At 41.3% G+C, this 15,056-nt stretch overlaps 1 protein-coding gene across 1 annotated transcript; it reads right to left on the bottom strand.

Moving 5' to 3' along the window:
* Positions 1-11,236: 11,236 nt before the first annotated feature.
* Positions 11,237-14,751, bottom strand: NPS (neuropeptide S). The gene is made up of 3 exons (XM_005566738.4): positions 14,684-14,751; positions 14,491-14,572; positions 11,237-11,595 (listed from the first exon to the last, which is right to left on the bottom strand). Exons 1-3 carry the CDS (start codon positions 14,689-14,691, stop codon positions 11,416-11,418), a joined length of 270 nt encoding a protein of 89 aa, XP_005566795.1. The 5' UTR covers positions 14,692-14,751; the 3' UTR covers positions 11,237-11,415.
* Between the last annotated feature and the right edge of the window lie 305 nt (positions 14,752-15,056).

The following is a 15,056-nucleotide window of genomic DNA, read 5'->3' as shown; positions in this document are numbered from 1 at the left end:
TCCTAATACCACAGGCTTAGGCTTACATCTGCATCTAACCCCCTTCTCCTCCCATGAACTCCAGGCTCAGATGAAGCATCATACACTGGGACGAGGACTCCGACTGCCCAGCAGCTGCCGGAGGGCTCAGGTAGCACAACCCAGTATGAAGGAGCAGGTGGTGAACCCTGTGGTAAACTTGGATGGAAAGGAGCAAGCAGACAAATGTTACCAAAGACTTGGTGACAAATGATTTGGACCTCCACCCGCTGCCTGATGAACTGTTCCAGGACACAGTGGTTCCTGAAGCCGCGGAACACGAGCTGTCTTCTATGGATGTGAGACCAAATCAGGAATGCACCTTGCTTTTGCTTTGCCTTTTCCTTTGCTTCGTTCACTGTCGTTGTTCTTTCATCCTTGCTGTCCTGGAATTGGATTCCAAACAAACGGTTCCATGAGGTTTTGCTCATAATCTGTTTTGGGGGTAATTCAGACTTAGAAAATGATCAAAATGTGATGACAATAGAGATGATATTGGGTTCCATGAATTAGAGAATATGATAGAATAGAGAATGTGCCAATGGAATTAATAATAAAAATGCAAGAGAAAAGGACTTTCAAGAAATGTACCATGACCTAGAATATTATTAGGGAACAATAAATACTGGAATTTATCCTGGTAAGATTACTAAACTTCAAAATAACTAAAACAAACTTATAAATATTCAATAAGAAGAAACAGGTGGTTTATAAGCAAAAATAAAAAATAAAAGATTGGGTAGAATGTCTCGTCAACAACATAAGACTGCAGGATAAAATGGAGCAATAAAATGTCTATAATATTTTAACAGAAAAAAATGCAAGTCTGAAAACTGTATACTCAAGAAACTTATTTACATGAGAAGTCTGCAGAAGGACACTCGAAATATCCAAAAGGGATTAATATATGAAACGCGCTTGATATAATCTCACCCAATAAGTGATACTGTCCTGGAACAGAGATTTAAATAAAACCTTAAAACCTTTTATTATCTTCTAATGGGAACATATTTTCTTTCCCATGACCCAATAACCAGAAACTGTAAAGGAGAAAAAAGAAAGATATTTGCAAGGCAAACACAAACAATGCAAGATATAATTACCAATGTGACAAAAATGCTAATATCCAATTACATCAGGAAGCTTTAACATCAGTAAGAAAAGGTACCCAGCTGAAAAATGGACCAAATATATGAAAAAGCAATTTATAAAAGAATTCCAAATGTGCATGTGTGTGTGTGTACAAATGTTTGTTCTTACTCATCATGAAAAAGTGCATATTCAAACAAGAATGTGATATTGCTTTTTACTTAACCTACTGGCAAAATTGAAAAAGGTAGACAATGTTCAGTGTTCCTATAGTGATATGACTGTTCTGGGGGGCAAGTTACAGTAAGTGTTGAGATTGTAAATGTGTATAATCGTTGACCAGCTTTCCCACTTCTAGCATTCTATCATTATAAAACCAGAGGACAGATGTGTAGTAGTATACATTTGTAGCAATCTTCCCATTAGCACAGTGCTGTGAATAATCTAAATGTCCATTAATAGAGGATAGCTTAGTTAAGTATGATATATCCATTCAACTGAATATCATACAGATGTTCAGCACAATGCTGTATTTCAGCATTCTTTGACCTGGAAAGATATCCATCAATATTTTGGATTTCAGAATGAGAATTTTATAATCACATTTATGTATTAAAAAGTATGTGTGTGTGTGCACACACGCATACTCCCACCCACATCACAAAGGTATCTGAACGCATGAGGATGGTTCTCCATGGGGAGAGAGATAGGGGTTACATTTTTACTTCTTTGTCCTTTCTTAGTGTAAATTTTCTAACTGTCTGACTTTTAAATTTACAGTAAGAGTCATTAATACAACTGCCTTTATTTAAGAAAAACACTACTTAATCTTTTTATACTAAAAGATTGTGACTTTCACTGGAGAGTTCCTGTGACGTTGGTCTTGCTGTGTGCCACTTTTACCATATTAGTGTTCCACAACTAAAGAGCACCCAAATTAGGACAAAGAGAGGCTATGCATTCAGAACTTCTATGGCAAGGGTCAGGCATCATCACTTGCGTTTGGCAGAGATTTGAAGGCAAGCAGGGGAGGTGGAAAGTTTCGTAGTGAAAAACGGAATGGCTTCCAGTGTGATATACTGGCAGGGTATTGGTGTGGGGAAACTGCAGGTGGAGTAATATGAAGTAAGACATCGTATATAATTGGTTGGAGAACATATTTGGCTTTTTCTGCTGGTTCTGAGTTAGAAGTTGGGGGCAGGGGGAGGGAATTGGGAATGCTGGCAGTCATTGACCGTGTCCTGGCTGTTCTGAGCCCATTACTGCAGCGATTGGCTTCCTGAACTGGCTGCTGCAGCCTTGTGGGTTTGCATCGTTTTGCATGGTCTGACCATTGCCCGTTTGTATATTCATCTCTCAGTGTGCTGCAATTAATTTACACTATTGGCCACATCATTTCTAAAAAATATAGAATTTTTCCCTTGGGACTCAGCCATACCAGCATCTATATTGGCTTAGCAGTATACTCAGAATAATATCTAATCTATATTTCCATTATCAGCAAGTATTATCTGCCTCTATTCTTAACTGATTTAATTTATAAGTATGAGTTATATAGCCAACTTTCGATTCAGCATTAAACTGGAATGTTCATAACACCCCTGCTGTGACTCTGGCTGCCATTTATGGAGCACTCACATGGGATCAAGCACTGGGTTGAGTGCATAACATGTACTATTTCTCTTATATCTCACTACAGCCCCATTGGGATATCACTGAGTTCCATTTTACAGATGAGGAAACTGAGGCTTGGAGAGGTCCAAGAACATGGCCACAGTCATGGACCTTGTTAAGTGGTATGCCATTTGAGCGCAGGTATGTCTGACTGTAAAGCCAGTGCTTATAAATCCCAGGAAATGTGAGACCCTGTAAAATGATTTGACCACACATCCGGCCTGGGTTACCAAATCCCAGAGAAGTCTGGAAGAGAACGCAATGCACCAGCTCTGAGCTGCAGATCTTGCTTCTTAAAGACTATAAAGGAATCTTAACCCATAATTCTTTTATATACCTGGAGAGTTTCCATCACGGTTGCAGGAAGCAGGATTCTAGCTAGTGTCATCCTTTGGCAGTGACCGTAATTCACTTTGATGAGTACTAACCTGCTTGCCCAAGGATGCATGGAGTCCCATCATGGACAGGGGAACAAGAGTTACAAACCCCCCGCAGGCTGTCTTTTCCAGTAAAACTTTAGTGCATTTACTGTTGTAGATGACAAGACACCGCAGATCCATTCTTTACAGAAGAGTTACCTTACAATGTTATATCAGTGTTTACCAAGTGCAAGATCAGCTTCTTTATAATTTCATAATTTTCTGTTTGAACTGCGTCCAGTCATTTTCTAATTGCTCCTTTGTTCTTTCCCATGGGAATACATTTCACCACAGGAAATATATCTTGAAAATTCCTAAGACATCTTGGTTTCCCCTCACTGTGTCCTTTCTGCCATTTCTGTTTACTTACTCTGCACCCTGTCTCTCCTGTAATCAAATGCAGCCAGCTTTTCTTAACCAACCTGTGCCATTCAAAAACGTTGGGACACTCAAGTAAGATAAAGGCTTCAGACACTGGGCTGGGGACACATTCATATACTGGAGTCAGACTGCTTGGGTTCCCAACGTGGCTTTACTGCTCACAAGCTACATGACCTTGGGCAGAGAACTTAACCTCTTTGTACCTAGTGGCTTATCTGTGAAATGAGGCTAATAAGAGTATCTACCTAAAAGGTATTTTGTTGTATTTTTAGAGTTGTTATGGAAATTGAATGAAACCATGTGTAAACTCTTCAACCAGTGACTGGCACATAGTAGGACTACAATAGCACAATTATTTATATGAGTTTAGGCCCTAAAAGAATCTAAGTCTGAGCCTCAAGGTTGTTCTATAGCACGCAGGGACACAGACAAGCCCTATGAAGGAGAAGCTTGCTTACATGTGTGATATGGTTTGTCCGTGTCCCCACCCAAATCTCATCTTGAATTGTAGCTCCCATAATTCCCATCTGTTGTGGGAGGGATCTGGTGGGAGATAATTTATTCATGGGAGCGGTTTTTCCCATCCTATTCTCAAGATAGTGAGTTAGTTCTCACGAGATCTGACAGTTTTATAAGGGTCTTCCCCCTTCATTGTGCATTCATTCTCCTTCCTGCTGCCCCGTGAAGAAGGACATGTTTGCTTCCCCTTCTGCCATAATTGTAAGTTTCTTAAGGCCTCCCCAGCCATGCTAAACTGTGAGTCAATTAACCCTCTTACCTTTATGAATTACCCAGACTCAGGTATGTCTTTATTAGCAGTGTGATAACGGACTAATATAACACATATACTTGTGGTTTAACACTTAACATTCTTTTTTGTAGGTGTTGCTCACGTACTAGTCAAATTTGGTATGGATCTCACTTCTTAGGGCTCTGTTCCAGCATGGGATGGTCTTCTCCCATAGCTGAGGTGGCCACTCTTAATGTCAGTGCTGGACAGACTCCACAGTGTCCCCCATGGTCTTTATGTCCCCGTGTCCATTCCCTTGTTTAAGTTCCTCCCCTTGAGTGTGGGCAGGACTAGTGACTTGATTTTAGCCGTTAGAATACAGTAAAGGTGATGAGATGTCACATTCATGATGATGTTACCTAAGATTACAGCACCCCTCTTGCTAGAAGATTCTCCCTCATGATGGTGTTGGTGAAGCTAGCAGTCACAGTGGGTACCTATGTGGCAAAGAACTGATGGCAACCTCTAGGAACTGAGGTGGCCTCCTGCCAATAGCCAGCAAAAAAACTGAGGCACTCAGGCTTTCAGCCACAGAGAAATGAGTTCTGCCAACAATCACATGAGCTTGGAAGCAAATTTTCCCCCCAACTAGCCTTGAGATTATACTGTGGGTAGTTGGACATCACAGATCACAGAGCACCAGCTTTGAAGCCAGGCAGACCTGCCACTTACCAGATATGTGACCTCAAGAAAATCACTGCATCTGTCTAAGCTTTAGTTTTCTTGTCTGCACACAAGACTAAGAACACCCCAGTGCCCCTCACATGGCTGTGGAGGGGCAAATGTGACACTATATGGAAAGCACTTGGCAGCAACTTCAGTCCTGTCAAGTGGAAATTAGGTGAACATTGAGGAGGAGCCAGTTGGTAACCACATGTTGAGTCTCACTTGTCTCCTTGGGTTAGATTCCTTGGCAAAGTTTCTCCATAAAGGGCATTAGCTGGATTTAAAACTTGATAGGCAGATGTCAGCCAGGTAGGTGCCAGCCAGAGGCTCAGACACACTAAACAATGCACAGTGCAAGATGGAGCTCATAGGCGCAAGGCCCAGCAGATGGAATGATCCTGCAGGACCCACTCTTGGTCTTTATTATTCTGGAGAAGGATGTTTGGGCTGCAAGGGCTGCATCTGTGGCACCACCATGGTTTGCACTCCAGGAGAGGCATCTTGCCTTTCATCTCCCTTTGTGTAAGGCAAGCATGAGAATGACCTTGCAAGCTGGGGACAAACACTAAGCTGGTGGGGTCAGCTGCTCAGAAAACCTGCACACCTGGCTTGGGGGAAGGTGTCACTGGAGGAAGTTGAAAGTGTGCACAGCCCACATGAAGAGGAGAAACACAGGTGAGATTCCATCCCAGACAGCCCTGAGAGAGCCATCACGGTCAACCAAAAGACCATCTTTACCCCATAAAGGAGAAGTCAAGCCAAAATCTTCCACCAACAGAGAAGCCTGCCTCTTTCCTCACCATGTGAGTGTGTCTGAACATTAACAACAAGGAGTTAAGGAGGGAAAGAGTGGAAGGGAGGCTCCTGGACCCTCACTATTATTTTCTGATGGGACAAAAGGAGAGATGAGAATATTGAGTGTAGGAACAGGCCTTTTATATCAAATTGCCATATTCTCAGCCTTACTGCATGTGGGAGATGAAATCGAATTGTTTTCAGATTTCCCTTCCCTAAAATGTTGATCTCTTACTGCAAGTACTCAAAGATGAATGGGATGAATGTTTGCAGTAGAAATTTTATAGCAGACCTCTTTGTTTGTTTTTTAAGGATTTAGCATTAGAAATAAATAACCAACAGAAAAAAAAAGAGAGGAGCACCCTAAAAATTCAGGTGCAAGAGTAGAAATCCTAATTATTTTATATTATTTTATTTCTTTGCTTGAGCCTTAACCCACAGACTTTCCACCCATACTCACGTGTATTAGTCAAGGTTCTCTAGAGGGACAGAACTAATATATGTATGGAATTTATTAAGTATTAACTCACACGACAACAAGGTCCCACAACAGGCTCTCTACAAGCTAAGGAGTAAAGAGAGCCAGTCCAAGTCCCGAAACTGAAGAGTCTGATGTTCAAGGGCAGGAAGCATCCAGCACAGGAAAAAGATGTAGTCTGGGAGGCCAGGCCAGTCTCTCCTTCACATTTTTCTCCCTGCTTTATATTCTAGTTGTGCTGGCATCTGACCAGATGGTGCCCACCCAGGTTAAGGGTGGGCCTGCCTTTGCCAGCCCACTGAAATGTTAAACTCCTTTGGCAACACCCTCACAGACACACCCAGGGTCAATACTTTGTATCCTTCAATCCAATCAAGTTGACACTCAGTATTAACCATCACAACATGCATCCCTCCAAAAAATAATGGGGGATATTTCTATGACAATCTCAGTAGATACTTGTGAGAACAAAATGTTCCTCATTCACACATGAAAAATAATCCAGGAGCATGGCATTCTAGCCTCAAGACCAGTTTCAGACGATGGGCCAGGGATCTGCTCTACTGCCCCAAATCCCCTCAGCACCTTGGAGAGCAGCCGCGTTCCAGTCCCAGGGTCCTGGCCCAATCCAGGGCTTCACATCGCGGCTTAATTACTTCTCAGGGCAGAATTGCAAAGCAGGTAAGGAAGGAGGGAATCCATGTTGCCGGATGTCATTCACACAACGAATTTCTCCTACTTTTATTGAAACCTGCTAGGTGCGTATTTTTCATTCTTAGGAATTTACGAAAACCAAAAATACATTCGATGATGTCATTTCTTTGCTTAAAAACCCTCCAGTGGTTTCCTCTGTCACTCAGAGGAAAAATAAAAGTCCTGCAAGGCCACACAGAAGCCCTCCTACCTGTAAGGTGCCATCTCTCTCCACCCTCACCCTGCTCACTGCAAGCCAGGAAACTGGGATTCTCACAATTCTCAGAGATCCCTTAACTGACTGCTGAATCAGAAATCGCATCCCCATCTCCACCTCACAATACTCCAGCTCCCCCTTCCTTACTGTTTCTCCTTATCACCATCCGAAATACTATGTACATTCACACACTTATATATACATGCATATATAGGATTATATATTAAATATATACTTATTTTCTCTAACTCCATCACCCATCCCAACCCAATAATTGGGCTCTATTTTCTTCACTGCTGCATTCCTAGTACCGAGAACACAGAAGGTTCTCAATAAATATTTGTCAAACAAATAAATTAATTAATAAATGAAAAATCTTCTAATGTAAGTAATACTGGCTCCATTTTATGGATGATGAAACTTGGGCTCAAAAGGATTCCAGAAGCTTGAGCAAGGTGGCACCACTGAGTGAACAAGGACCTCAGGATTCAAGTACAGTTCATGTGGCCCGGGTGCCTTTGGTATCTTGCCTCCTAAGCTTCCCTTTGCACTCTCCTCCTCCACACCAGCATTCGCTCTCTCCAGGTATCGTGGCCCTCATGAGTTCTTTTCCTTCCCTTCCAATAAAATCTCTCCAGATAGAACATGAAGATCAATCACATTCAGGTAGAGTTGGCCAAAATTGACTAAAAGATTATTCATCCCTTGGGATGCTTGCAGTCCAAGGGCTTCCAAAGCTTTGCCTGATGCATCCAGAACTAAAAGTGAAATTCAGGCCCCCAGCAGCAACCTTGGTGTTGGAGGGTAGAGGGTCACCAGGGCCCTCTCTCATCACTGCCCCCTGTCACCCCAAGCCACTCTCCTACCTGCCAATGCAGCCTTGAGAGCAGGCCTTGCTCTTAAACATTTTATTCCTAAAACTTTAGCAAGAGGTGCAATTTTTCTTCAGAAAGAAAATGCCCTTGCCTACCAGCTTTTCATCTGCTATGATTTTTGGAGTGCAAATAGTTTTTCATAGGCCTTTTTCCCCCTGAGGTTAAAATGATATCTTAGATCTAGAAATGGGAAGTGAATTTTTCCAATTATGTTTTTGGTGTTTTATTATTCCAGTCAATCCATATAAATGCAAATAATAGAAAATTAGGAAGATTCTCCTGAAATAACAATCTTTTCTGTACACCAGATGCCTCATTGACACCACAGTCACCATGAGCTTATTAATGCAGTAACTCGCGTTCTACTCCACAGGAGTAAATAACGCCTATCAGCCTATCTAATTAGCTTCCCTGCCAATAACGTTAGGCAGATAAGAAACGCCAATTTCCCTGACAAACTTCTGTCATATTTTGCACACTTTATTGGAAGCACTGTGCGTGTTACCCTTGAAACCTCACGGTGCTGCAGAGCCCTTTGCCGCATTTGCAGATGCTCCGAGAGAACTCCAGTTTCGGGGCCGAGGGTAAGGAGAGTGGTGCTGCCACTGGCTGATGGCTTAGATGTTTAAAGCCACCTCATAGGAACAAAGGCAGAGGCCATAGTGGCAGTAAATGGCAGAAAACATAGTGGCAGAGGCCATAGTGGCAGGACACAAGGATTGCCTGAGGACTTCACTGCATCTGTGTCCACATACATAGGGAGTAGTGGGAAACGGACTGATTTTTGGGGGTTAAAAAAGAATTAAAGGTACATCCACTTTGAAGGGTTTTGCTTGTTTCTGATTTCAAATATTTCTTTAAAATCTCAATGACTTCAGCCACTTGTGTGGCCACCAAGCAGGAAGGCAACTGGATGTCATTAATTGATAAGGGAAATGCCTCCAGATCCTACACCAAGACCTGGAGCACTGCTGGGCTGATCTCTCATTTCAACACTTGCACAGAAGTCTCCCATCTGCCCCTGGGAACAGAGACAGGGGCCACAGTGCCACTGAAGGGATGGCAGTGGGCTGGTATGACCTCTCATGTGGCTGCTGGTAGGGGAAGATGCCAGGGCCACTGCTAATGTGACTGTGACTGAGAAAGGACCAGGCCCATGAACAGATGAGGGAGCAGCAGAGGAGCAGGTGGAGGACACCCATCCTGAGCTAGCTCTTCCTCTCCCAGTGCCACCCACACCCTGTATCCCCACCTGTTTGTCCTTGCGGATGCCCACAGTCCACGTTTGCATCAAGACTCAAGGCCATGCCTTTGCATCTAGAAACTCGGCCCATAGCTGCCCCTTCTGGTGTGTGTTCCTGTGCATGTGTGTGTCTTTAGGGCAACACTGATGGGGAGAAGGAGGTGATCTTAGAAAGAAAATATGGATTTGTTTAAGCAGACTGTTTAAAAATTATTGAAGGGTACATCTGGCATTCCTATACATCAAGCATCCACTGAAAGAAGGACCAGACTGGAAGGCCACGTGTGTGGCCTTGGATCCAGGGAACAGTGAGGGTACAGTGGGTGATGCAGCAGAATGAGCAATGTCCTCCTCTTCCTGCTCTCTCATACCCCTTCGTAGGGGTCTGCCCTACCACAGACCATACAGCAGTCACAGACACATGACCCTGCCTGTATGTCTGGCTTCTGCAGAGAGAACCAGGAGTGGATCCCTAACCCCAAAGGGAAATCAAAGATGCTGGCCTGGGGGAGGTTCTGGGCCTGATGTTGTGAGGCCCTATAGAGCAACACAAAGCCCCAGGCAGATGGAAGTTATGGGACAGCAGAAACAAAGGTCTTGCAGACCATCCGGTTTGCAGGGAAGAAAACGCAGCTAGAAGGGCGCAAGGGACCCCGGAGGGCAGGGTTGCTGCCTGATGGCTTCTACTTCTACCAAGCTCCTCTGTGCTTCCCAAAATGTGTTTCCCTGAAGTTCTCTGATCCTTAAAATAAATGCTCCTTCCTATAACTTGCATTTGCATGATCTGTGTTACTTCATCCCCCAATACTTAGGACGAATCTGTATAATAAGAGTAAAATAAGCACACCCCACAACCGTGAAACCACTTGTTTTCATAGAAGTCAGCAACAAACCACAGAAGACCTTTAGGGGCCTCTGTTGCTTTCAGTGGGCACTTGGCACATCACCAACAATACGGCAAGTGTAAAGACTGCTTTGTGTAGAAACCGATTTGGTTGTGTGGACCTAGCTAGTTACCGTGAGACCAGCTCACTGTGAGTACTGTTTTCTGAAGACTGTGTTTCTATCCAAAGCTGATGACTAAGGACAGGTCATCCTGAGGCTTCCGCTGCCCCCAGTCTAGGAGCTGTGCGTGGCTTACAGCGAACACCCTTAGTGTGCTACAGAATCCAATATGAGTGAACAGATATATATTAAAGTTATGCATTTGAAATAACATGTCAACCAATGTCGTGTTACCCTTTTTAAAAAGCAGTGTCAGGAGTTTCAATGCAAAAAGTCGGGGGTCTTTCCTGGAAGAATGGGGGAAAGGAGAGGGTGTTAATCAGCACAGTTTGGGGAATAGATTTCCAAACGGCTGCCCCGATAACACAGGGCACTGTCAGTCTCTGTTGTTGTTGTTACTGGCAGCATTTCTGTGTTTAAAGATTTTAAAAGGCAACAAATTTCCAAGACAAGACAACAAAACAACACCCTATAGCTAAGTATATTTGGAATAGGAAAAGGGAGACAAGAATGACATCTAGAGGGCTCTGGCAATGTTTGTTCTTGGTTTCAATTAATTGATTGATGGATACAGCTGTACCATTCACCTTAATGTTGGTTAACTTCACAAGCCCCTTAGAAACAGAAATAGCACATCACCCCCCCGCCCCCGCAGAATTGGGCCTGTTAAGTCATTTGAGAAAATGGTATTAAAAAGAAAAACAAATATCGCAGTATTCATGTTATGATATTATAGGCAGGAAAAAAAATCATACAATTGTGATGACTGTCAACATGCTCATGCATTCTGGCCAAGTTAAAACCAAAGCAAAAGTGTCCATCTCATTCGGGAAAAAGTCACTAATGGACCACATAAATCGTTTTTTCTCTCACAAGTGGAAGTTTGAGACAGGTTTACTTTTTTTTTTTTTTTTTTTTTTTAACACAATTTACTCTGTACCTGTTAGGAGAGGAAAAATATTTGAGAATCAAGAGCATGCCAACACTCAATGATAAGGAGACGATGGACTTTGAGCATGTCAGTCACACTCTACAATTTGAGATTAATTCCCGGAGTCCTTTGCACACTTAGTCATGATTTTGCTCTTCGAAAGGAAGTATTTTTCATCCCTGTGCCAACTCCATTGCGAAAGGACCTTTTCACAAACATCTTCTCCAAAATTGGCTTTAGAAAATCTAGTTCTTTGCTCCTGTCCAATCTGGTTGGGCAGCTGTTCAGCAGAATGAGAAAGTAATCAGATTTTCCAGACACCTGGCAATTCAGATGGGGGAGGAGAAAGAGAATACAGCCTTAGGGTTAAAAGTGTATTTCAACAGTAACAACTTTCAAAACCTTATGGCGATAAATCCAATACATCCATCATCTTAAAGGCAGAAGTTTTGCTAAAACAATAAGCTACTTTATCTAGATACAAAATATTATTTGGCGTGATCTACCTACTTGTCGCATTTTTACACTGCTTATATACTTGCTGCTATTCTGTATTTACATCAGGCACTACACATAAGTCATCTTGTTGCTGTTATTTTATAAAGAATATTTCAAGCAGCACTAATTAGCCCTGGGAATCATTTTTAAAATTGACTTAGAAAAACAATCCATGAGGATCAAACTGTAGGTGTCAATCAGAACCACCTTTCTCCTGGGGTCTGTCTTGGGCCATTTGCCAAGGTTCCCCATAAGGATGTCTTCCTACTTGAACAACGGCATCTTCAACTTCTGACTTCAGTTCAGGTCCTCATCAGTGGCTCGAGGCCTGGATAGTGTAGGAGAGTGTAGGGCACTTAGTGGTGGAAGAAATAGATCTGCCATCTTAGAGTTCAAACTGGCCTTCGGGAACCTGAAGTTCAACCCCATATTTTGCAGAAAACAAACTAAGTACAAGACCAAAGGTGCATGCCCTGTGTCGCAGGGCTGGGATTCCAAGAGGTAGCTCTGCCCCAGGGTTTGCGTACGAATCATCAACACTTGTCATGTTTTCCCTCGTGCATGGTTTCAGAAGAATTATAACACACTGATAAGAGGCTAATACAAATTTCACCAATAAGGCAAAACACAGATTTATCCATGATCTGTATGCCGCTTGCGTTATGGGCATCCTCTTGTCCTACTCCTGAACAAAGCTCTGTGAAGTAGATACTGTTATTTTCAAAGCATCTGACTCCAAGTTTAGGTTTCTCAACTAGACTAGAACTACAAGAGGAAAAGGAAAGTGAGTGCTTTTATTATCAATAAAGAGACGTACTAAAATGCAAAACTCAGACATTTTTTTTCTATCTAGGTGCAGGAAAACAAGTGTGGTCTCAGGTTACTGTATTTGGAAGTTGAAATGGGGCCAGAGGGCATAAAACGTTCCCTGTAATTCTTCACCCACGAGTGGGTGGTTTACTGAAGATTCAGTGCATCCCAGACAAATCACTCTCACTGGCCTCTGGGGAAAAAAGAAATTGGGGTTTTTTTCTCCCTTTTTCATCTCAGAGAGTTTGGTCAGAGAGTTTCCAAAATACTGGTCATGAGAAAACCAATCAAACACTCTTAGTCGGACAACTGCTATGTGTTTTTCCGTGTGTTAACGGAGGAAATCTAAACATGGTAGATAGAATGCCTTCTATTTAAAATCCCCAGCAGGGAGGGGCCTCTGAGTCATTGCAGGAAGGGAAGCAAGCCAGTTCTTTCCAGAAATACTCATGATGCCACCTTTATACTGCAAAAGGAATGTATCAGTTCTGGTTATGAGATTCCTGAAACATCCCTAAAAAGACACTGATGCACTTTGCTGGTCATTGAAGGCAGCCCTTGCCAGGGCGGACTCATTAACATAATAAGGTTGTATATTTGCCTGGTTAATGGACTCAGTGACGTTCGCAACAAATACTATAAAAGACTATGCGTCTTCTGCCCTCATAATCATTCACCCTAAGCAATCAAATTAGCATGAATAGCATCCACACTCTCACTACAGGACTAGGTAATAACAGGAACAAAACTGTCACATGCAAAAATAGAAATAAGGAAAATGCAACGAAAGGAGAAACATTTCATTTATGGACAAGGAAGTCTCATAAGTATTTTAGAACAAAGTACATTCTTAAATTCTTTTTAAAAAGCTACAGAGAAGAGTCTGTTATTCAACAGAAACGTCATGAGTAAACCTTTGGGGAAAGAACAAAAAGTAATTAGGAAGACACTTGAGAAAATATACCAATTTATGGATTGTGACTCATCAGCTTGATCAATGTGGTGTCTTAAAGAATTGATGACTAAATTCGTGTTGAATGCTCATAGGAGTAAAACCAAAAAAAGGAAGCTATATTAAGTAAACAAGAAATAGAAAAATGACAGATGCAAAGATTAGTGAAAAGGCCAATAACATAAATAACTAAATCATTATGTTTGGACATACTTTTATCATTTAGGATTTATGTGACATCCTTTTATCCTAAAAGTAGTTTCATAAATCACATTGATTTCAGTAATTATAATGTGACAGATTTTTAGTGAAAAAAAGTTAAAGTTCAAAATGCCGTCAATGACAAAAGGTATTTTAAAATTGTAAACAAAATATTGACATAAAAACAACCGAAATATGATGTAGAAATAGTATTAAATATTCCAAAGAAAGATATTTATTTTCTGAATGTCTTGAACAGTTCAATGAACATAGGAGCTCAATCAATATTCTCCAATAAATATATGAATTAATATTTTATGTGATATTTTATTTAGATCTAAGATTTTATCTATATTCTGCATCTGAAAAAAATTCAACTGTTTTTGAAAAATGACCACTTTATTTTAATATAGTTTCCACAGTTAAGTGTTCACTTTGATTATGAATGAATGCAAGTGGAATAAATAAATTGCCATTGGCAAAAAAAACACATTATTTTAGATTGAAATGAATATTTCCCTTTGCAGGAGCAAACCCTAAATAATTCAAAAAAATTTGAATATAGTCCAGTATTACTTGTCACACAAATATTTTCTTTTACTAACATCATCAATCTGCTGACTTTTTCCCATTGAGAACACTAATAATAAAGGAAATTACTTTTCTGTCACATGTTCCTTGCAAGTATTTGGAATTTACATACTTTACCATTCTAGTTATCTATTTAAGTATCTAAAATGGAGGCAAATCCTTACCTTAGAAGATGGAACTGGATAACACCAAAACACATGCATTGTGGACAGCGACAGAACTAGGATGAGACTGAGTTTTAATGAGCTGCAAAGTAGAAAAAATCACAATCAAAATTTAGTCTCATGTAGGCAAAAATAAGTAAAACAGCATATAAAAATTCAACATTTTTCTTTGCAGAAAAACATAGCCTTTTACCTAATCATTTTGGACTTCCGAAAATCTGTGCAGATAGGTGATTTTATTGCCAATTTTCTCACACTTACTGTCAGACCCTCACTGGGTGGCCCTTTTATACCAGAAAAGTTTGGGAGTGAAAATGTCATCTCATCCCTCCTATATGACTAATTGTTCTGGCTGTGGCCTTTTGTTCTTGTTAAGTAGGAAAAGGACATAACATATAGGCATTGTCATCGAGCTGCCAATGATGGACTTCATTTAAAGTTTGCCATTAAGAATGTCCTTCAAAACCATTGTCTTCGAGACTGCATCATTGTGGCATGGGTGGCCAGAGGTCTCAAAAGGAAACAAAAGGTTTTCTTAGCTTAGAATTTAAACCTTTAAGAAGGAT

This window comes from Macaca fascicularis, chromosome 9 (genome assembly GCF_037993035.2).
Source record: "Macaca fascicularis isolate 582-1 chromosome 9, T2T-MFA8v1.1".
Lineage (NCBI taxonomy): Eukaryota > Metazoa > Chordata > Mammalia > Primates > Cercopithecidae > Macaca > Macaca fascicularis.
Note: the sequence above shows the minus strand (reverse complement) of the source record. Positions and strands in the feature narration are given on the sequence as shown.

What these genes read in the sequence shown, in the direction of transcription:
- NPS (XM_005566738.4), bottom strand. An exon ending in ATCCAGTTCCATCTTCTAAG is followed by an intron (nt 11,596 to 14,490) that starts GTAAGGATTTGC and finishes CTGAATTGCCAG; the next exon opens with GTGTCTGGAAAATCTGATTA.